Raw genomic sequence first — 24,267 nt, 5'->3', positions numbered from 1 at the left:
TTTAAAGTTGATAAAAATTAAATTAATCAATATAAAAAATGGTAAAATATCAACTCATAGATGAGATTTTTAAAAATTCCAGCAACGAGTTGCGAAACTTTCCCATTAAGAAAGGTAAAAATTGTGTGTGACGCCATTTGTTATCAGATTTTATTTTTTTTAAATATTTTTATATTATTATATTTTATATAATGGCAAAGCTTAATTATGAGATAGAGCTAAGTTTTATTTATTTTTTTTTTAAATGGCAAATGCTACTAACAAGTAAAATCTTCATTAAGTCTAATCCCACTATAAGTGTGACACATGACCCTTCTATCTCCCCATCCCTTCGACCTATATAAAACTACCAAAATTTAAACTGCATTGATCTCCTAATACATAAACATCCCTACAAAATTTCAGAAATTTTCGACAAAAGACACACAAGTTATTAAGCTTCAAATTAGTTAAACAAAATCGCTCCCCAACACAAAAACATTTGTACACACAAGAAGTCACCAATTTTTTAAAAAACTTTTTCTGGGTTTCGAAGGTATTATAATATGGTTTTAATTTTTTATTTTCTTTTCCGAACCTAAATTATTACTTATTAAATAAATATAGTTTGATATATATTTAACTTGTTGCTTTGTACATATTCAGTAAAACATTTAATTTATGTAATTTTTTTTTCTCTTTACTGCATACATTTGAAGAAGAAATATTTGAATATTTTGTGTTTTAATTTATTTTTTTTATTTTAGATTTTGAAACTTATAGATACAATTGATTGGGTTAATGGAAAACCACCAGTTGACGAACCAACATGTGGATTCAATAATGAAAAATGTGCCAGTGAGTATTGGAATTTATAAAATAATAATAAATTTTTTATACTAAAGAAAAAAATACTTGCTAATTTTGTAGCACATAAATACAATGTGCTACAAATGTACATTTTTTTTTTACATTTTCATATAAGTGAATTGCACGAGCATTTAGAGATAAGTTCACCAAAAAACCCATTGTACTTACATAAAAATTATGAATATAAGTAAATGTGTACTGAGTTTTATATATTTTTACTTAATAAATATATTTATTGCTTTTTTATTAATAAAAATAATTATAAAATACAAAAATTTATTTGAATCTTCTACTCTAATACCGGAGTTTATCTCTCTGATTGCATGCTTTTAGATGCTCAGAGAAGAAAATTATAATTAGTGATTTCATTTTATTTTCACAAGATTTCTGTATATATAATACACATTTTGTAATTTTTTAATATAAAATTCCTTCTTTTTAATGTATTTAATTAATTTCGATACGTGTTAAGTTGAAATCCACCTAACTTGAATAAGTGATGCGGAAAAACTTAAGGATTCTGCATCATCACAACAGTTATTAAATAATTTCTTTTAACTAAAAATGAAATGTATTAGGTAATTTATGAAAGAAAAATTGCAAATTTATTTTAAAATATTTTATTTTAACTATTATATTGCTTGACCATTATAAGACTTACACAATAGATGAAATAAATGAGAATTTCCAAAGTTATTTCTATATTAAAAGAAGAGCATCAGCGAGTGATTTTATAAAGTTGTTTTTAAAGCAAACAAAAAATGAATTCGTTTTTCTTTCAAAAGTCGATTTACATTTAAACAAAGGAGTTGAATTTTTCAATATTTAGAATTTATAATAAATCAAAAATATAAATTGAATATATAATCCATACAAATTTTTTTCTGATTTTCTTCTGATCGAAATTGTGTTTTGATTTTATTTATTTTTTATTATTTTTTAATACATTCGAAAAATTTCAATACAACATTTCCTTAAAATAGAAAACTTTAATAAATAGAATATTGAAATAGCAAATTTTAAATCTTTCTCTATCGAATCGAATTTACTTTTTTATAATAATAAATTTTGTAGAAGATTTAAAATCTTTATAAAGTAAAGCATACAGCGTTTAACGTGTAGAAGATATACAGTAGATAATGTACAGAAAAATGTAAGATATTCTGTATATTACAGAAGAAATTTATTATAGGAAATGTACGATTACATCTATAGAAGTTTAGAGGATGTACAGGTACGTACATCTTTTCATTAAACACATACTGAACGTTATAACTGATATACTACTTTTGCACAGAAATATAGGTGTACAATTGTTCTATTACACACATTCTGTACATTATAGGACATAATGAATATATATGTAAAAGTAATGAGTACAGTGTACAATGATTCTATTATAACTTTGAACAGACATACCGTACATGTATAGCAGTACAGAAAATACGTTGAGATATGCGGAAAATATGTTACTTTATGTATTGTACACCTTCTACACATTAACACTTACTTCACACAGCTAGTATATAAGTACGTAAGTAAAAACTCCAGCAACGAGTTGTATAACTTTCCCAGAGAGAGTTAAAATTGTATGTGGTGCCATCTGTTATGATATTTTATTAAAAAATATTTTATATTTTTAACTATTGTAAATGCTAATAAATCGTCATTAAGTCCGATCCTACCGGAGATACACATAAACCACTTTATCTTCCCAATCCCTAGATCTTCAATCACCAAAATTTAACAGTATCAATGACTTTAATAAACAAACTTACCTGTAAAATTTCAGAAATTATCGACAAAAATCACAGAAGTTATTAAGCTTCAAAGAAAATGAACAAAATCGTGCCCCACACACATACACACGTTAACATTCATATATACAGAAATAACCCCCGAACTTTTTTTGCATTTCTCGACGTTCCAAGCCATCTTGAGCCCAAAAATACAAAAGTCTTGAGGGTCATTTTTTGACCGATCGCCATACTTTCCCTCTGTTATATATAACAGCCGGGAAAACTATATGCAATTTTAAATAAATAACACATATTTTTCTTTCAAAGTTGAAAATAAACCTACGAAATTTTTTTTATTTTTATTTAGTCGTTATCTTTATTGGAAATCGTGATTGACACGAAGTAAGTATAAAAATGGATTAAGTTTTTTGAGAAAATCTATAATGTCAGTCATATCATAAGATAAATTGATCATCTCTTTAGTAGATTTATAAAAGTATTTTTAGAGAAGGACATTCACTCTGATGCTTTCTGTATATCAGGAGCTAAGTATCAAGTTCGACTTCATAATATTATCAAGGATAAATTCAATAAAAGTATATAAAGTTAAAGTGAATTCTTCGATGCAGTATCAATTTAACAAGTAAAGGATTTAAGAAATTCTAATGAAAGTTTTCCAGATAAATATTTTTATGATAAATCCAGCTGTTAAATGGTTAATTACATAATTAAAAGATTACAACTTTTAAAAAGTTAGAAAATATTTCATTAATTTTAAGATAAAATATATTCTTTTCTTTTTCCATTTTTTTCTTGTTAAATTAAATCAAATTACGTTCTTATTTCTTGTAAATGTGTTCAAATTAATATAAATTTATAAAATTAATACACTGCAGTTGTTATTATATTATAGAATAGTAAAACGAACAGACATGCAAACGTTCTGCTTATTTATATAGGTTTAGAATTAGTTAAATCATACAAATCTTTATCTAAAATAATATCAAAACCTTCAATTACTTGGGAAGACATATATTAGTAAACAGTAATTTAAATAATTTCAAACACATAAATAAGCAAAACCTTTGTATATCTGTATATACAAGTCTCTCTGTCGCTTGAATTCTTATCATACGAAAGCAACTAAATCGAATCGGATATTTTAGAGTATAACTCAACACGATTCTGGTCAGGTTTGAAACATGCAAAATGACCCAAATTCACTATCAAATCCAGAAAGTTTACGAAAGAAATCTTTAATAATTAATAGTAATGATCCTGTAGTTTCGGATATTTAATATACTTTAGTTTTTTAAATGTTGAATAAATTAATAAATTTATTATAAAATATAATTTAATTTAAGAAATGGTCTGACAATGAAACAAAAACGTCGGCAGCGATGCAGCTTAATTTTATTTTCTAATGTTGGTAACATATGTCATGCTATAAATAGATTACACAGTTGGATGTTGGAAGTGCGAGACTGTTATGGCATCAGTCAACCATCTGCAGAACACGGGATCGAGTGCCTTACAGGAGGACTTTCTATAGGATAATTGGCTCATATTTGGGTGTTAGGCACGTGAAAAAAACACGGAAAATGCCACGTGTCAAGCCTGTTGGTGAGAATTGAGCACCTTTACATACATACATACATTACATACATTCTTTATTTAGGTACAAAAGTACATTTCTCGGCCCCGCGTATGCATTACCGAGAGGTTTGTAAAATATTAAATAGAGTAACATTGAGTAAATATATATATACATTAGTACAGTTAAAGTAATTAAAGAATAAATAGAATAAGTACATATGTATATGTAAGAACAATATAGTATTTGTAATAATAATTCATAGTGTTTAAATGAATATATTAAATGAACAAGAAACAAAACAAAACAAAAAAAAAAAAAAAAAAAAAGATTATAGTTATTATAGGTAATTATAGTTGCTGAAAACTGTAGGCACATCCGTGGTAGTCATAGTTTTATTCAGCAATTAAAATGTCGAAATGTTTGCCTGTAGGAAAAGCAGAGATCCAAAATGGAGAATGCCTGATGAGTGGTCTACAGGTGATCCAGTATGTCTATAGTTTAAGACACTTTGCCTTTAACAAGGCGCAACTCTCAGACGATGTAGAGTTCACGCACTAAGGGACGACCTAAAAGCAGCACCTCTCAATGCACAACTGAAGCAAACATAAACACATTGGTTTCCACAAAAAACTGAAATTTCGTACTACAGTTAAAAACACGTCGTATACATCAGGGCACGTTGATTACTTGAAACACGCTGAACACTAAGATATCGAGGCACACAGAGAAAACCCATTGCACAGATTTAGGAGCTTGCCGAAACTTATTCGAAGCACACTTGACCCATTGAAAACACCACAATGATATGTTGAGACACACTCAAGCACATTGAATTGATTTAAACATTGAAACACACTAAGCACTAAGCCTATTAGGCACACTAATGCATACGAAGCACATTAAAACACTTATGAACATACTGAAGACACATTGGAGGACGTTGAGGCACTTAAGTGGTAAATTAAGAAAGCTAAACTAAAAGTCTAGAATTCGTTGAAAGATATTATAGACATGTTGATCTCACTAAACCTGCCAAGCGCGTTGAAGGAAATTAATGAACACCACTGTAAAAAAAAAAAAAAAAAAAGGTCGGTCGGTTTGCTCCCGACGAGACCATTGAAGATTACAGTAGTTCACCACACCTATAAGTTCAATATCAAAGGAGCACTTCTCCATCGAAACGTTTTATTAATAACGTAGGTTGTTCGTTAAGCATCTCACCCGTAAGGGTTGACACTGACATAGTAATTTCTCTGTTCCTTCATAAGCTGTTAAAAGTACATTTCTAGCTGGTGAGTATTACACTTCTTAGAGTGTGCTTTATCAGTACACAGATTGCCGTTCTTAGTGTGTGCTCTGTTAGTACTCAAATTAATAAAACAGGCTGCGGTACAAGCTGGTAGTTAGAACTCGCCAGTACAAATGTATTCTGTCAGTACATATAGTTAATACAGTACTTCCTTTCGTAGGGCAATCACTAAGATAGTTAATGTTTAGTTGATTAGGAGAAAGCACCTGGTCATCGCTTCACTCAAAGTATAGACACTTTTATTAAAGAGAAATTGAGTATAGAATATCAATAATGGATGTAGTATGTAAATGGAATTGAATATAAGCAATGATACACCAAGTTATTTTATACTAAAGATATACTAATTATATATGAGTTGATTTGCAATTTTAACAGTTTGTTTGGCAAGTTTTATAAAAGCATTGTAAACATTTTTGTTTATCCAAATATCTGATAAGTTGCATGGCCATCTCACACCAAGCTCCTCCATCAGTACCCTTAGTTCTTGTCTTTCTCTCTCAGTCATTACACAATTATAGAAGTAGTGTTTCGAGCCATCTATGATATGGCAAGTAGGGCATTCATTCGATGTCCTATTAGTGAATCTGGCCAGATAGCTGGCGAACTTCCCATGGCCAGTAAAGAATTGAGTGGTATAATAATTCGGGGTAAACCATTTTAATTTATAAAATTGTTGTATATCCGGTATGTAATCATAAGTTATATGACTTCTGTTTTCGTTCCATCTATCTTGCCAATTGTACATTGTGTCTTCCCATAACATTCGTCGTAAGGTACGCTGACTGAGTTTATTATAGTTTATTATCAAAGAGGTATTCTCACCTTTACACTCGACCTCTGATAGAAACTCTTGTAAACTTTGAGAGAGATAGCCCACGTTTTGGAAACATTTCCTAAATTGCAAAAATATTAAGCCACCATTTCAAAAATGGATGGCACGATTGCGCTATTACCGGAATGCCCATCAGAAAAGAGCACGCTTCGTGTAATAAGACACACTTATTTAGTGATTAGAGGAAACAATTCTACTAATTTGTTAATTGTTACGAGTTAATGGCACGCGGTTGCAAAACAAAAAGAAAATGGCCGATGATTGTCAATATTAATGAACAGATTTCAATATTTTGAAACGTTGAAGCACTTTGAAGTTTCTTTTAAATGAAAACAGAAAACATTTCTAGAATAAACCAGCAACAAGTTGCTCAACTTTCCTGGCAACATTTAACATTTTGCTGGTGCCATCTGTTATCATATTTTATTTGAAAAACTTTTTATATTTTTAACTATTATAAAATGGAAAAAGCCTTCATTTTGACGATAGAGACGGGTTTTATAAAAAAATTGTAAATGCTAATAACGAGTAAAATCGTCATTAAATCCGACCCTACTGAAGATACATACGACCCCATTATCTCCCTACCCCTCGACCTTTAATTACCAAAATTTAATAGCATCAATCTCCCTAATACACAATCCTCCCAAGCACAGGAGTTATTAAGATTCAAAAAGGATGAACAAATCGTGCCCCCCACACACTAATATTTATACATACAAAAATTACCCCCGAATTTTTTGCATTTCTCGACGGTTCAAGGTCTTCCGAATCCAAAGTTGTAAAAATCTTGGTGGAAGAGTCATTCTTTGACCGATCGCCATACTTTCCTCTGCTCTATATAACAGTCGGAAAAGTAATAGTGTATGCTTTTATAAGGCGTATGCAAAATGTGATCTTATTTTGTATTTCTGTGTAAAAAGCAAATTCAAGTGTACATATAAAAATAATGCACGTTTTCTTCAATGATAAAAAGTGAGCTTTGTTCTGGGACATACAGACACCCGCGCGCAACTTTTAAAGGCAACAACCCTACTTTTTATCTGATAGTATGTTTAATTATTGCGGGAAATAGAAGAAAGTCGATTGATTAAATTAAAATTTTATTACAAATGCCTGAAAATGGCGTTAAAGTACTCGAAACTGCATCGAATTTCAATATCAGTAAAACTACTGTCTATAGGTATTTAAAAAAATGGAGAATAAGTTATTCCTTTAATGGACATACGGAAAAAGATATACAAAATGAAACGAGACTGAAAAGGTACAGATTTAGAACATTATACATATCACTATAACCCGTCTTGCCAGTAATGGTCCTGTCTTGAAAGTTTGTTACCATGAATTAGAAAACTTAACAACGCAGCTCTTTATGATCTGTCCTCCCTATGAGAAACACCTACACCTATTTAGGTGTCATAAACGACCCAGAAAACTCCACTTGGTCAGCAACTTAGCGAGGTGCGAACCCACGACTAATTACCAGTGTTTAGTGCTTTATCCACTCGGTTTTATCCAACTTGTGTTTTGCAACTGTAATCTTTGAAACCGCTAGAAACTTTTATTCTAATTTGGAAATTCGTTTATTAAATTACAAAATGTTTCTTTTAACATTTTTCATGATATACTAATCTTAAAATCTGTGTCATAATTACTGAACCGCTTCCTGTAATAACGAAGCATGCATCTTATTCTCACAAAGTGTGCTCTCTTTACTGATAGAAACACCGGTAATAGTGCTCATCTTTGAAATGTTGGCTTAATATTTTTTTTTAATTTACGAAGAGTTTTCCAACATTTTGAAAAAGTGGACTATTTCTTTCAAAGTTTACACTATTTTCTGCAATCCTTTGTTTAAGTAGTGGCAAAAACTGTAAATGTAAAACGTATTTATTAATAATTTTATTATAATCGAGTTAATGACTTATATGGTTATACTAAAGACAAATATAGAAATGTTTTTATATTTAAATTTAATAATTTTTGAATTTTATACTGTTTTTTTTTAAATATATTTTTCTGTCCAAAATTTCTCTCCAGATAAAAATAATAGTGAAATTTTATTAATTAATGCACTGAACGAATTCTAAAGTATTCTAAATTCAAATTAGTGAAAGATAATTTATTTTTTTAAATAATAAAAAAAATACGATTTTTTACTTAAAAGGATAAGTTTTATGCTAATATTTTTGATTGATTTGACAGATCGTCACAGGAAAATGCTAATATGTTTGATAAATTGTAAGAGTGAAGAATTACTTTTATGTAATAATAATTTGAGTTTAAAATTTTATTTTAAAATATTTTCCAATTTAATTATCATTATCCTTTTCTGCATTCTCATTCTCGTCATCTTCATCCTCTTCCTTCTCCTCCTCATCAGTTTAAAAATTTAATATCAAATATCTACGTGATAAATTAATTTTAATTAGTTTTATAATTCTATTAACTTATTAAAAATTAAATTAACAAAAAAGAATATAAATGCATCAAATTTTAATTTGATATAAATAATTAACGGTAAATAAAATTCGACAAAAATTGTTTGCAAATTTACGAAAAATTGTTAACTTACGTGTAAATTTAACTGCAATTAAATATTAAAAAATCGAATTATTAAATTAATAAAATATAATTGTAAACTAATATATTTTAAACAGTCGAATTAATCTTCTTGCTATATTTTTTTCGCATTTTAAGTTATATTTAGCTGCTCTTCAGATCGATTGGATTCTATCAACAACAGGAACGAAAACAATCTTTAACCAAGTGCCAGATGAATATTCAATTTACTTAGCTGCACTTAGTTAAGAGATTAAATTCTCATTAATGCTTAAAGTCGTTTGTACTATGTTAATCTATAAACCAATTTTAAGCTCTTTGACACTTGAGTTGGAATAGGGAATTTCTTAATTTGAACACGAGTCAGTTGGATTATCACAATATCTGTCAAGTGTTAAAAAAATTGTATAAGAATTGTGTTCTATTAAAAAAGTCGTTTAAATTTGGAAATGTTTCATATTAATTCCACTTTACCGGAGAATCAGAAACATCAGAAACTCGAAAGTACAGGTACTTACACTCTAGTGGTCGAGTAGATAACACCACTGAAGTTGATCGTGAGTTTGAGCGTCGAAAACGGACTGGCCACATGGATTTTTCCGGATGTTTGTAGGGCCAGTTTATTATAGAAAGTCCTCCAGGGAGGTACCCCTTAAGCAAATCGTCCACATGTCATGTTTCTATATACAACAAACTTACACTCCTCGGGATTCGTGACATCAAAAGCTCTACTTGTAGGCCCCTTTAAAGATATCAGAATCCAAAAAATATTTTTATTTGAAATCTGAAGGGGAGAGCCTAATTTCTTGTAGCACTCGGGCCTCATGTACTGCTGTACCTTTGCATGACCAGTTTTATCATTAACTTTATTGGGGACCCCTATATCTTCAGGCTTCAGGCTAGCGCCTCATGTTTCCGTATTTAAAGTACGACTCTTAGAATGAACTTTTATCTACGAGATACAAAGTAATAATTGCAATTTACTGTAATAGAAATAAATAAATTTAACAAAATTATAGATTGACATTCCTAAATGGCATCATTATACAACTTGCTAATCATAATTAGGTAAACATAATAATCATTTCTCTATAATGAAATGATTTAATACATTTTATTATCATTTAATCGTCGAGATGATTAATTAATTTTCTAATATAATTTAATTTAAAAAGCATTACTTAAGTCTGAAGAAACAGTTTCAATTTTGTAAATATTTTACAGAATGTGTTCAATCGACTTCATTGACTCGAAATCCAATTTTACTTAATTGAATTAAATTTAAACAACAGAACTTAAAGAACAACTTTATATTGCTTTTAAAACTTTGTAGAAAATTAAAACTAATTTAATTATTAAAAGTAATTGTTAAAATTTATTCCTTTTTCGCTTCTAGGAAATAATCTGCAACAGCATTGATCAGATATAGTGACCCTCCTTAATAAAGTGAACAATTCTGTTGATCCTTGCTATTCTTTATGTACATAACGAACTTTTGATTTAGTGAATGATTAAAAGTTCACTATACCGCGAAGAGTCTCGATATAGTGAAGTATATTTTAACATCTTTACAGTCAAATCTCATTATAGAACTCTCCTAAATAGCGCTATTTAGCATAATTTATTAATGTACAAAAGTACATTACTAAATTACGAATTTGTACTACAAATAATATTGTTAGCATCCAATCACGTAATTTCCAAACTTCAATTTATTCTCACTATATATAATTTTTATTGATTGAGATACTTCGGTTTAGCGCCAGTCTCGATTTACTGCCAATTTAAATGGCGGAAACGTTATCACTTTGGCTCTATTTAATGTACGGTTTATATGTGTTTATTTATTTAATTAAAAAAATTAACTTAGAATTTCTTATTTTAAGATATTATTTAAAAGAATATTCAATTTTAAGTTTACTATAATGGATTCTGTATACAAAAATATATATATATATATAAATTCAATTATAACAGGAGAATGACGTTAACGTATTACTTTTTTGAAATCTTTTTATACTCTTTTAATAAGTTTTGAATGATGAAAAGAATAATAAATCCCACGACAAAGAAAAAGTTTTATAAAATGTAGAATAATGTAAAAAGAATATATTCAAATATCTGTATATATTATTATTAAATAAATAAATTTTTTATTAAAGTTATAAAATATGAAAATATTTATGCCCATATTTTAAAAGAAATTTGTTTAAAAAAATTGTGTAAAAAATAAAACTTTAAAGGACTAAATTTGAATTTTTAAATTATTATTATTTATTTTATGTATATGTATATATAAAATTTTAAAATGCAATTCTTTTCTATGTAACAAGAATACGCATAACTTTTTCTTCCTTTTATTATTTTCAATACAAAGAAGAGAATTGACATTTGATATTTTTTTTTTTTTATAAGAAAGGGAGAACTTCTTCATTTAGCTTTTAAAATTACTCATTTTATGCTAATTTCAATTTTAAAAATATCGAACTATTTCAATACACTTATGAAATCTATGGAAAAACCAAAATACTTTTTAATTAAAAAAATGCTGAAAAATCTTATAATTTTTTATATAAACAATAGATATATATATTTATATTATTTAACATAATATAGGTGTTACCTATCTATTTCCAATGGGCAACAATAAAAAGGCATAAAGTACACGTTCCACGCTTCAATTATTTGTGGCAACAATAAAGAATATATTTAAGAATTTTTTAAATCTAATTTTCTTCCTCTTTTGCACATTTAAAACGTAGAATATTACAAAAAATCAATTATTTACATTAAATATTCCTCTTCTTATAAAGCTAAAATGATATACTGCAGTAATTGTTCATGCAAATGCCATGTGCCACATCAATAAATCCCTCTTGGAATTTTATAAAAGTCAACACGTTAAAATCGTTGGTTATATTCTAAATTTATTTCTTTTATATTTTAATAAAAATTTATTTATTGGGGATAATATTTATATATTTTTAATTCATACAAATAACTGTGTACAATACCGAAAACTTAGAAATTTTAGATATAAACATCGAGCTGATTTTTCACATAAGGATGCAGTACGATATATTCACGATATAGTGACATCCGATGTAGTAAATAATTTTGTTGATCCTTTCTTTTATTTATGTATTGTATATAGTGAAATCTCGAAATATTAAAGGGTTTAATACAGTCCCTTAAAAGGTCGTTACATCGAGACTGCACGATATATTGAATTATCATCATTATTTTTCTGTTCGGTAAAGTTTTAATGTTTAAATTTGGAAGAAAAACCTAGTATTGGGCTCTCTACTGTGACGTTATCTCTTCGATATTGAGTTTGATACAACTTTAATTAAATATTAGGTTACATATTCAATAATTCTAAAAGTGGAAACTTGGAAATTTGTTGGCGGAGTTTCGTACAACGGTACAAGCTTAAATTTTAATAACTAGTAAAGATTAACCGAGCAGAAAACAGCGATCGATGGACTGAACACTTGAAAAGATTTATCAAAAGAGAAAATCCAAGGTCATATTTATAATTGAAGAAATTATTCTGTTGATTTAACGCATTTGTCTTCGTGTGTATTTTTATATTTATATAAAAATTAATTTATTAATAGTTCTGAAAATTAATTATGGATACTTCAAATTGAAACTTCGAGTGTGTAATTAATATTTTTCTGTTTCTTCGTTAGTCAATAGTCCTGTTTAAATATAACATGAAAATAGTAAGAAGTGCTATGTAACTTTCAACATGTAAGTCGCGATCTACTAAAGACAATCGATGTTTTAATTAACATAAAATATATTTGTTAAACTTAAATATTTTAATTAGGTTAATTATATTGATAAATTCGATTTTTTTTATATATATTAAATAGTCACTCCCCATTACTAAACTTTTTAATTATAGAATTAATATAATTTAAAATCGGTTTAACGTGATTTAGTGTGAATTAATTTAAATTTATTGTAATAAATTTAAATAATATTTTTAACTGATTTATATTTAATGAATTTTTATAACAAATTTATTAAATTTATTAAATTTTTAGTAAATAAATTCGCAAAAATTCGATAAACGATATTTTTACTCTATTTAATTAATTATAAATTAATTAAAACTTGTTAAATAATAAATACATTAAATATTTATTATTTAATTTAAAGATCTATTACATACTATATTCATACATTAAACCCCGCTTTTACGACTATTGTTCCTGCTTGGAACAATAATCGTAAAAGTAGTAATAATAGTCCTATTTAAGTATATTATCATAGTATTTTTAATTCTGTATAATATAATGTAATTAAAGCACCTACATTAACTCAATTGAGCTCACAGGAAATACTGTTCTCGCTCTACGACGGGTGGCTTTTTTACCGAGAACCAATTAAGTTGTAAAAGCCAGGGCTTGCTGTATTTTTAATATATAAGATTTGAGAGAATCCTGCATCATCCTTTGAATAGGAAGTAAGTTGGGAAGAATTTTAATTTGTTTCTATAATTTCTAATCTGTAAGTTAGAACCTTTACAGAGAGCAATGCACCGTTTCTCTTATTGATGTAAGAAAAATAAATTACAATTACCTTGATTATTGGTGATATGGATCGTGTTATAACTGATCACACAACAATTTATTTAATAACAATATAATTCATAATCTGCATAAATATATATGCATTTATACATGAAGTGCGGATATACTTCATGTATAAATGCATTTACCTTAGAATAAGGTAAATGAATAAATACATTTTACTTTTATTAAGTTAAAATATATATGTTGTATACAAAATATTTTAAAATGTCTTACGTTTTAGAAAGTTTTATTTTGCATAATTAGTTTAATTTTAGAGTAGATTACAATATGTGCTGTACATAAGAGGTTTACACTTGTAAGAGGGATAAGAAGGATATAAATTCCAGTAAATTGACAATTATAAATATTTAATTTGTAGAATATTTTTTGGTAATAGAATCGTTATAGACTTCCATCACAATGACGATAATAATAATGCTGTAGAAGAACAAGTCATTTTGTCCCACTTGTCATCTCATCTGCATCTTCCCTCCCTTTTCAATATCCAAATTTACAGGATATTTTATCATTTAGATTTTTTTAAAATATGCTAATGAAATTTGATTTAAATGCGCTATTAATCATCATTACAATCATATAATATAATAATATTTTATTTTACATAACATATAAGGTACGTTTAATTATTTCATTATAATGAAAAAATGAATTCATTTAATCTAAATTAATCCTAAAATACATATTTTTACATAAATAAGTTTTATTTTTCATATTTTATTTAAAATTTTTCTCAAAGAAGCTTTAAATGTATAATAAAAAAATTAAAACTATGATAATTAGTATTTTATGCAGAGTTTAATGTTTAGATTGTCTCAATTTATTAAATTAATGAATTAATCTATGTACATATATTTACCACTGGGAAATTTCAAGCATTAATTACAAGTGAATTGTGATATAATTACGTATTTCGATAATTAGACTCAGGTCACTTTACAATTAATTACAAGTAATTGCTTTTCTTGATAGTGTGGAAATTTGCCTTTGGGATCACTGGAGGCTTAGCTATTGGCTTCCTAATTTTCTCCCTTTTAATATACAGGTAATATATTTTTTTATAAACTATTAGTTTAAAGTAAATAATCTAAATTACAAAACTTATAAAAATTCCTATTTTTTATTAATTATATTCAGATAATTATTCAAAATATATACTTCTACATGCTACAACATATAATATAGTTCTATATATAAAGTATATAAAGTCTGTGATGATTATATTTTATAGTGTGTAGTTTATTTATTATAGATATTGGTCGTACGAACAAGAATTGGATAGTCTAATTTGGAAGATTGACTATAAAGATATACAAATTAATGAATATACACCGACTACTGTATCAGGAAAAGCAAATAGAGTAAATATTTGATCTATATACACACAAAAAGGGCCAAAAATAAGATAACCATTGTAAGACAATTCCTGTCTTATATAAATTCTTTAATTCAAATCCAGAAAAAAAGATTCATCCTGTTTAACATGGGCTTTTATAAATCGCTTTGCATAAATCTGTATAAAAATACAGTTAACTTATTTTTGAGCCCGTATATATATTTTTATTTATTTTTTCTTTCTTACTTGAGGTTTCCAATTGAGCTATTCATTAATCAAAGTTTAATATCTAATATAATGCATTTTAGTGTATTAAATACAGAAAAAATTAACTATTTTATTATTATATTTCATAGAACTTTCATCCTTTAATTAGAACGAGCCAAATCTCTCTTAGTTCAAATCCCGATGCAGATTTTCGCTATTCAACAATATATACTCAAATTGGAGTTTATCGTGGAAGAGTATTTGCAATTAGAAGATTTCACAGAAAAAGTATCGATATTACTAGAAAAATGAAAAAAGAATTAAAAACAGTAAGTTTGTATGTATTTTAGAAAAATTAATTTATATACAAGGCAGTCAAATGAAAAAATTAATTTGTAAATAAATTTCCAATGTATCGATTATGGACTCATACAACTATACTAGTCTTCACTAGTCTCCATTTCTTGCAATGTATATTATTAGTCGGTTACAAAGTCCATGGATTCTTCTGAAATAGAATTCTTTTGAGTACTTACAGCCACTCGTGCATCGTCTTTTGCAAACTTTTATCCTTGTGTGAAAACTCTGCCACTCAATGCCTTTTTAACGATCCAACCAACTGAGTCTGGTAAGTATAGACTCTATACTACAAAGGATATGGAGCTCACTCTACGTACAATTCATCGATAGTTGCAACTGTAGAATAAGCAATATGTGGTCCAGTATTGTCTTGTCGCAGAAGTACCACATTAAGTTCAACATGGATGATACGGTGCGTTGAACCATGACTGACATTCAATAATATAACTACCACATCCACTGTAACACGGCCATTTTCCTGTACAATATGTTTAAATTCAGCTGCTGACTGTGGTATCACAACTCGGTGAGTCTGGTTTAGTCGCGAAGCATCAGCCACAGAAGTCATGTCATTTTCAAACTTTATAAGCCACTCGACATTTGACGGAGAGACATGAGTGCACTCCCATACTGAACCTTCATTCTGCGATGAATTTCTACTGTTTTTACTTTTTCACTACTAAAACAATCTGATAGCAGAATGTTGCTTATTCCTGCTGGGGCGACCATCTTAAGACTTCTGTTCTGACGTCATAAATGTAGCCAGGGTGTGCTGCCATCTATTACTCTCTTCCCAGATGTTTTTCAACAACATTATCTATTTGGAAAAATTACATAGTTTTAGAGTCTTTGACCCACATTTTAATATTTTCATTTGACTGACCCATGTACGTCGTATATTTATCCAAATAATTGATATACCTTTATTTATTTAAGCACAATGGTACAACCTTGATGCGTGGAGAAAATATACAAAAAATCGTACAAGATCATGCAACATATCAGTTAATATAAAACAAATATATACAAGTTGTAATTAAAATACAATAATAAATCAAAAAAAGAAATTCTATTATAAACCTAAAATTGGGAAAGCTATTCAAAAAATAAACAAACAAATAAATAAATAACCAGAAAACTATGTTATATCTTACCTAGAAAATGAAAAAATAATCAGATTAATCTTTTATTCACACATCGGATAGTCTTCTAAATAACCAAAAGCTAACCGGTGGTTAAATAACATACAAACCACGCCAACGGGGCTCAATTATCATAAAATTACTAACAGCTTTCACTATGAAGTTAAAAGAAGAAACACAAAAAAGCCAAATTACCACAAAGCCAACATCATGAGATAAACAATGTAACTGTTTTAATAAAAATAAATATCTTGAAAAACGAATCAGTACCAGAGATTACTTTTCTAAAATTATTAAACGAAAAGCAGGTAACACCAACAATCTCCTCACGTAGTTTTGACAAAAAGGCACAAACTTCAATCACGTAATATGCACCCAATGATGAATCAAATGTACCACACATGCAAATTTTCCTTCTGTAGTTACATAAAAAAAAAAACTCAATGAATTACATCTAACTTGCATTAATACTGCCATATTATAAGAAAGATTACCGTTATAAATAACAGTCAAATAAAGATTTATTTAAATTTTTATACCACCAACAATAGGTGTGTAATAATATGCCATTATTCAGCTTAGAAATATAATTATCAAAATTGTTTAGCTTTAATAAATAAACTCCATTTGCATTTTAATTAAAGGTCACACTTAAATACTTATATTGTGAAACAACCGAAATTGAGACACCTCTAAACCACCATTTAACAAACTTAGAACCCTTCCATTTTGAATTTTCAAACTTAAAATTATCATTTTGAAAAATAACTATTTTAGATTTTGTAAGATTCAATCGTAGACTGTTATCCAATAATGGATATTTTATTGACTTTGAATATATCATTTCTTATCTGAAGGAGAAAAACAGTTGAAATAAAACATATATATATATATATATATACAGCGATTAAATAAATTATTTGAAAATATATATATATGTATTGTAAGGTATGGAATCGCCAAGACGCGCGATTCCCACCTGTTTGTTATAACGAACTGTCATAACGGAAAAGTCGTTAGGATCGGCCGTTGGAAACGACCGTTAGGAACTTCCGTGGGAAGAACCGTTAAGTTTCGAATCGTCAACCATCGGACGATTGGCCGGCGGGAAGTGACCGTTGGCGGCCGTTGCGGGAACATTCAAATTTGATTGGAGCAGGGTTCGAACGCCGTCGACTATTTAAGTTCGTATCGCGATCGGCTGGGATGGTGTGATCGGATCGGATCGGATCAAGGGAGATCGTCGTTATCGAGGTGCTAACTAACTCTCTCGTTGGAAGTCAGGTGGTTGTGTTCGAACTTGTTCCTGACTCGGAGGTTTTGTTAATTACAAGTCTGTTTGTTCGTAAGGAGTTCTTTCGACGAATTTGTACGGGAATAGTCGGTTGTCGTTGGATTATTGTTTGTGCATAATTAATTGTAACTCTAATTTGGATTATTTTGTCATTACTGTAAATATAAAATTTGTGTTTTCGTCAAACCGACTGAGTGGTTTATTTTGAACATTACTTGTATACATATTTAACGAAATTTACTTGCGATGTATAAAAGTCAGTTACCGATCTTAAGGGCTTTTTTCAAATATTGCTGAATAAAAGACGTTGTAAACAGAAAATAAAAGGCAGATGAGATAAAGAAGAGGAACAGGACAGAAAAACTGAAAGATGGTCCGCAATGGAAAATTGTAAGATAGGAAAGGATGGAAGGTTTTGACTAACTTGACACAACTCTTGGCATAAAATACAATATGTGTTCTTATATTTTTTAATTTGTCTGTATTTCTTCTTCAGAATGAAACGAAATATCCCTAATTTAATAAATTTGCTGGTTTATATTTTTATAAAATATTAAATATCAACAAATTTAATCTATTTTTAACAAAATATAATTGTTTTTTCTTTATTTTTCAAAAATATATATTAACTTTGAAATATTTACGATGAATTTGTTTTTATTTCAATTTTTATAAAGTAAAATTTATTTCCATTGAGAATAAAAATTCTTTTTATTATTAATACTTTTTATTATATTTTAAATAAAACTTTACTTATTTTTTACAGTGTATAGTTTAATTTAAAACAATAAATTTTATTTGAATTTATTATTTTTGTTTTTTCTGTTGTTCTTATTATAATTGTGTTATTTTATTTCATTTTGTAAATGAAATTGTAAATGCTATTTTTATAATTTTTTAAGTAATTTTTTTTAAAATAAAAATTGCTTTCATTTATTATTTGATACGAAACATAATATTATATAAGTTTATAAAATCAATTCAATTTCTGTAAATTTTTTCTCTCTTCTTTTAAAATTAAATTGTATAATATTTATTATTTTTTTTATAAAATATAAATTTTATGTAAAGAAATTTGTTTTATTTATCAGGAAAAGTAAAACCCGAGGCAATGTTTTAGAAAAAAAGACTCGATTAAACAATAGAATCAGCTTTTAAAATCGAACTGTATAAAAATTACATAACGTATATAATTAGATAATTATATTATTAATTTTCGTAAAAAATAATTTAAAAAATTAAATAATTAGTGTATTAAATATGTAAAAATTTCAAACTAAAATCTGGAAAGAATTTCAGTTTTATATTATAACCGTAAATTATTGTATTTTTCTATTAATATTTTTACAAAGCATTTGAGTCATGATGATGATTATGATGACGCCACTGATGTGAAATATTCTAGAAATATTTTTGAATAAAAGCCAAAAATGCAAGTTTTAACAGTCGTTTATAAAGGAAAAAAAAGTCATTTAAATTTATCAGAAATTGCCTTGAAGATAGGAAGTAAAAATAATATATTTATACCACGAAAAAATATTTTTTCTTCAATTTAATATTTAATTATTTATTTTAAAATTTAATTTATAACACGTTTACTTAATAAATAAATAAATATATATATATATAAAATTCCTGTTACTCAGTATTTAATCATAAAAAATTCACTTGGAATCTTCAGAATTTTAATTATTAGATGCTAAAGAATTTTGTGTTATTTTAATATTTATAAAAAGTTCTTTAATAATTATACAAGCCAAATTTATATTATTTGTATAATATAGCAAAGGACTGACATAATAAATATTAGAAAATGGTTTCAAGCATTTTTATTTACAATATAGGACATTATATTTCAATATTTAAATTTAAAAAAAATATATAAATTAAATGGAATCTAAACACATTACTTTTTTAAATATTAACTTATTAAAATATTCCCTTTAGCAGTAATGAATAGAAAGATAATATTCTAGCCATTTGCATTTACTTTATTACTTTTTTTAATTATTTATATGTATTTTTTAATTATCCATTATATAGATTAACTAGATACCGGCATTGCCGTGGCAAAAAAAAATATGTAATAAGGACAAACATTAAAATTAAAATCATGTTAAAAGTTTGATTAGTTTTAGTTCTGGGCATCTCTGTTATCTCTGATAGAATCCTGTAGAAAATGTAAATAAGTATTAGCTCTAATTTTAGTCATCAGGAACGCCATTCTCGCAATTTTTAACTACACCATTAGGTTCCTCGTAAAGATATATCACTAATAGACCTCTTCGGGGTCTCTAGATGGTTCTCTCCTAATCTCCATATAGGTCGTACATTCAAAATAATATATGCATGTTTAGACCCAAATATATATGTAATCAAAACCTCAAATAGCTAGCCAAACTTAATCATAAGCGGTCTAAATATACAATAATAGTTTATATTCGTTCTTTAATATTTATTGTTTAAACCTTTTTGAATTTATTAATTATTTGGCAAGCTTGAGACCAGAAGTCGTCCGGAGTTTGGATTTTCCTGTTTTCTGGACATGTTAAATATTGTATAAAATAAACAATGGAAAATAAAGAACGAAATTGTATTTAACGCATTATGTGCCAGCAGTTACACTAGCACTGACGTCATGTGACGTGTATGCCGCAGAAACCAAAACGGAACTACAGCTGTACTAAAGCCCACCCAATTAAAAACTAGCCAGTTTGAAAAATAGCCTGTTTTTGATAATTTCGGATTTCTGCAAGCTGAATATTTGGTCCAGAACTGTATTACAAGAATTTCTGTAAATTTAAACTGTTCAAGGCTCTTTTAGTCAAGTGTAATTGAAAATAGTGCAGGGAATCTCTAGAAAAATATCTAGCTAACTTAAGCAGTTACGCAGATTAGGTTCTTTAAAAACGTTTCATAATTAACATGAATTTTTTTTTCTGAAAAATAAATGAAAAATGTTAAAATGATCGGAAAAAAATAATAAAGTTACAGTACTTGGAACGTAATGGCACATTCGATACGATTAAAACACAAAACACGAAGAACACTGCCATGGAGGCGAAAAAGTACAAACCGTGAGCGAATCTCACAATCCTTTTCAAGTTTGCAAAAGTTGACCAACACAGACTAAACATCTGAAGATGCAGAAATTTCCTGAAGTTTTCCCTTTCAGGACATGGTCAAAACGTTTAGAAAGTGGAATTAGTAAGGTGTTGATTTTCCGGACTTTCTTTAACGCAACATGTGGACGTGCTTCATCGTGCAACGGGATTGGTCCTTTTCCGCTCACAAGAATAGGTTGTTTCTACGTCAAATTTTGGTGGCACTCCTGTAACTGTTGACAATAAACCTCTTTAATAATGGTCAACTGTAATGAATAATATCCTCACTTGGCTACCAAACAGTAAGCATCAAACATGTTTTCGCTGTTCATGTCGACCTAACCACTGTTCTGACTTTTTCTGTTTTCATAAAGTACCCAGTTTTCATTAGATGTGATGCTTTGGTCCAACATGGATCAATATCAGTGCGATGAAGATGTATAGAACTGTCGTCGCCCAGCTTCCTGTCATCAACGTTCATATCTCCAAATCGAAGCCTAGAGAACTAATATTACACAGTTCATTATTTCGTTACTCTCTGGCCCTATGCACGGTTTAGTAATTTCAATTACAATGTGCCTCAGCTTAAACTCGTAACAAGAATTATATATTGTTGATGATTCATCGGTTCGAAATATGCTGTATAATTCGTGTTAGCTTTTCTAACAACTATTACAGTAGATGGTCTGTAAAATTTACATGTTACTAAAAGTCATACATTACTATAGCTTTGGAAGGGGAACTGAACATTTGTATCAGTAACAACGACAAGCAGATTTAATAGGGTTCAGTAGAAACTTTCTATGCTTGTAGGTTACCAAGTTCCTAACATCACTTGCCAAGTGTACAGAATAAACAGGTTTGTAGCACAGGCACTGTTGCAATTCGAATAAATTGTTACAGACACGTTTGACACACTAAACAAACTATATGCATTCTTAGTTTCAGCAAGAAACGATATATAAGACAAACTAAGATAGAAAAGTACGCTTGAACAGAATAGAAACCCTTTGTATCGCTGATTAGAGACAAGAAGAATTTCTGTTCTACGAGTTTTATTTCTTAGTGTAAATAAGCAAGAGTTAAAAATTACAAAGATCGATGTTGAGAAATTCAAAACTAAAATTACTCATGTTACTAACATGTGAAGAGGAAATAGGTGCTATTGATTTGAAAGAAATGCAAGGATTTGGAATAAAATGAAATGTCAAAGAATGAAAATTAATAATCAGGCTAATTATTTTTAAGGATTGATTTGGAACTTCAGATTATCGATGTAACGCATATAGGCTGATTATAGACTTAACACTTTAAAAATCTGTCTTTAAAATAATAAGCTGAGTACAGAATCTGTTATTTTTTCAAAGAATCTTGATTAAATAAACTCGACCAGAATAGAAAATTGCGTGAAAACAATGAAAATTTGCTTCATACAGGTTGATGAAGAATTCGTTTTCCCAGATATCCTCGGTTTTAGTTCGGTCTTTCCTTCCAGATTTTTAAACAATTAATTAAATTCCAGATTAATTTCTAATTGTTAATCTTTATACATGAATGCGACTTAATTTTATCTTTAGGCTATATTGGCTACAGTGTTTGCATATTTTATTAATTGAAATTTACCTTTAATGTAGCCTGAAAAGTAATACGGCAATTTAGGTTTAAATTCAGTTCAAGACAATAAATAAATAATGTAAATTTGTTGGAATAGATGAGGAATGAAAAAGTAGGGTAGATTAATCCACGTTCTACTTTAGTAGTAGTAACATATATTTTTTATTTTTGTTTTTAACGTAATTTTTGTCATCAGTTTAGTTTTTCATTTTTTTATGTCATTCCAGTAATTAGGCATAGCGCACAATAGGAAATACGTTGAGTCGCAATAATTTTCTGCGCCATATTAAGGCATTTCTAGCACAGAAAATTAATTTCGAATTTCTGGTAACAGCGATTATTTAGTATCAAAAGATTTTAGAGAAAATGGTTTCTTAAAATCAAAATTAATAGCAAATAAAGTTTGTACAAAATTCGGCTTTCCTCTTTTATTCAAAGAGGATGATCATAGAAAAGCATTGCGCGAGTTTACATTTAGCAGAAGAATGGTGATAATCGGGATATAAGTTGTAATGATTTATACGACGAAATTATAATATTTTGTTATTGTTCGAAACGAAATTTAGCATGGTAGTAGCTTGTATATAAAGTGGATTGTTGCTATAATGTTTGGTGGTTAAAGGTCAAGAGGGTGAGGATATACAGGGGTTAACTTGTCATGTATGCTACTTTGTACACCAAGCATTTAATTGAAATTATTTTATGCAGTTTTAAATACAATCTCTATTGGGCGAATTTTTTAAATATTTAATATACTATATAAGTTATATTTACTAATTTTAAGATTAATTTTTTTACACAATTTAGTATTCATCATATTTAGATACGTAGTACAGTTATAATTTATATACTGTAAGCTATATAGAAATTGGCTTTAACAGGTGTTTCTTATTATGTTGCAAAAGTTTCTTAAGATAAAATATGTATATATTTTCAGATATACTTTATAAAATATATAGAAATAATAAATAAATCAAGATTTAAAAATAAGTAAACCCTGAAGTTGACATTAAATTGAGTGTGATGCTAAACAGAATTATCTCAAACAAAAGTAATATATAGCAACGAGAACGATATACAAATTCGAGTTTTACTGCTTGTAATTCACTAATAAAACAATGTTATTTTTTATGAAAAATCGAACATTTAGTAATTAATGTTTACGAGGAAAATCCGTTTACAAGTGTTCATTTGCTCTTTACAAAGATGGAAGTATTTTGAGAGCACTTTATAATTAATGTACCCCTATATTGAGAGATATTTAGCAGTGCAAATGTTACCAAATCTGGTATAGTGACATTTAAGAAAATTCGCTAGACATTTTCGTAGAAAAAGCAGTAGAGTACCAAACTCACCACTATTACACTTTTGGCGCTACAAACAACAAACATTTTATTTGTATAAAACAGAACGATGAAGTGGATTGTGTTCAATGTAACCCCATCCTGAAGGTGAAAAATCTGAAGTCAATAAACAGTGTGTTCAACGACCGACCGTAATTGATTCTCTGTCATGCTTCTCACGTTGTCTTTCAAGGCTGCTACTTCCTTCATAAATCACCACACGTTCTAATTTTCCTCAGAACCAAATACCACACAAATCCAGGAAAGAAGATGACCAGGTGGTAGGAAACGCATCTTCGTATATTCAAAGAAAAATAGTCCAAGGATAAATGTGGCTCTGAATCCACACTAGATTAACTTTAGGCGAATCCT

The 24,267-nt window shown here is 28.1% G+C and overlaps 1 protein-coding gene across 1 annotated transcript in view; it reads left to right on the top strand.

Moving 5' to 3' along the window:
• The window catches only part of LOC136968636 (guanylate cyclase 32E), a 173,630-nt gene that overhangs the window by 126,834 nt on the left and 22,529 nt on the right, over positions 1-24,267 (top strand). Inside the window, exons 7-10 of the mRNA XM_067262638.1 lie at positions 747-837; positions 14,468-14,540; positions 14,748-14,856; positions 15,188-15,367. Coding sequence (XP_067118739.1) covers positions 747-837; positions 14,468-14,540; positions 14,748-14,856; positions 15,188-15,367 — 453 coding nt within the window. The remainder of the gene's footprint in view (positions 1-746; positions 838-14,467; positions 14,541-14,747; positions 14,857-15,187; positions 15,368-24,267) is intronic.

This window comes from Centruroides vittatus, unplaced genomic scaffold (genome assembly GCF_030686945.1).
Source record: "Centruroides vittatus isolate TY-2023 unplaced genomic scaffold, ASM3068694v2 contig_150, whole genome shotgun sequence".
Classification (NCBI taxonomy): domain Eukaryota; kingdom Metazoa; phylum Arthropoda; class Arachnida; order Scorpiones; family Buthidae; genus Centruroides; species Centruroides vittatus.
Note: the sequence above shows the minus strand (reverse complement) of the source record. Positions and strands in the feature narration are given on the sequence as shown.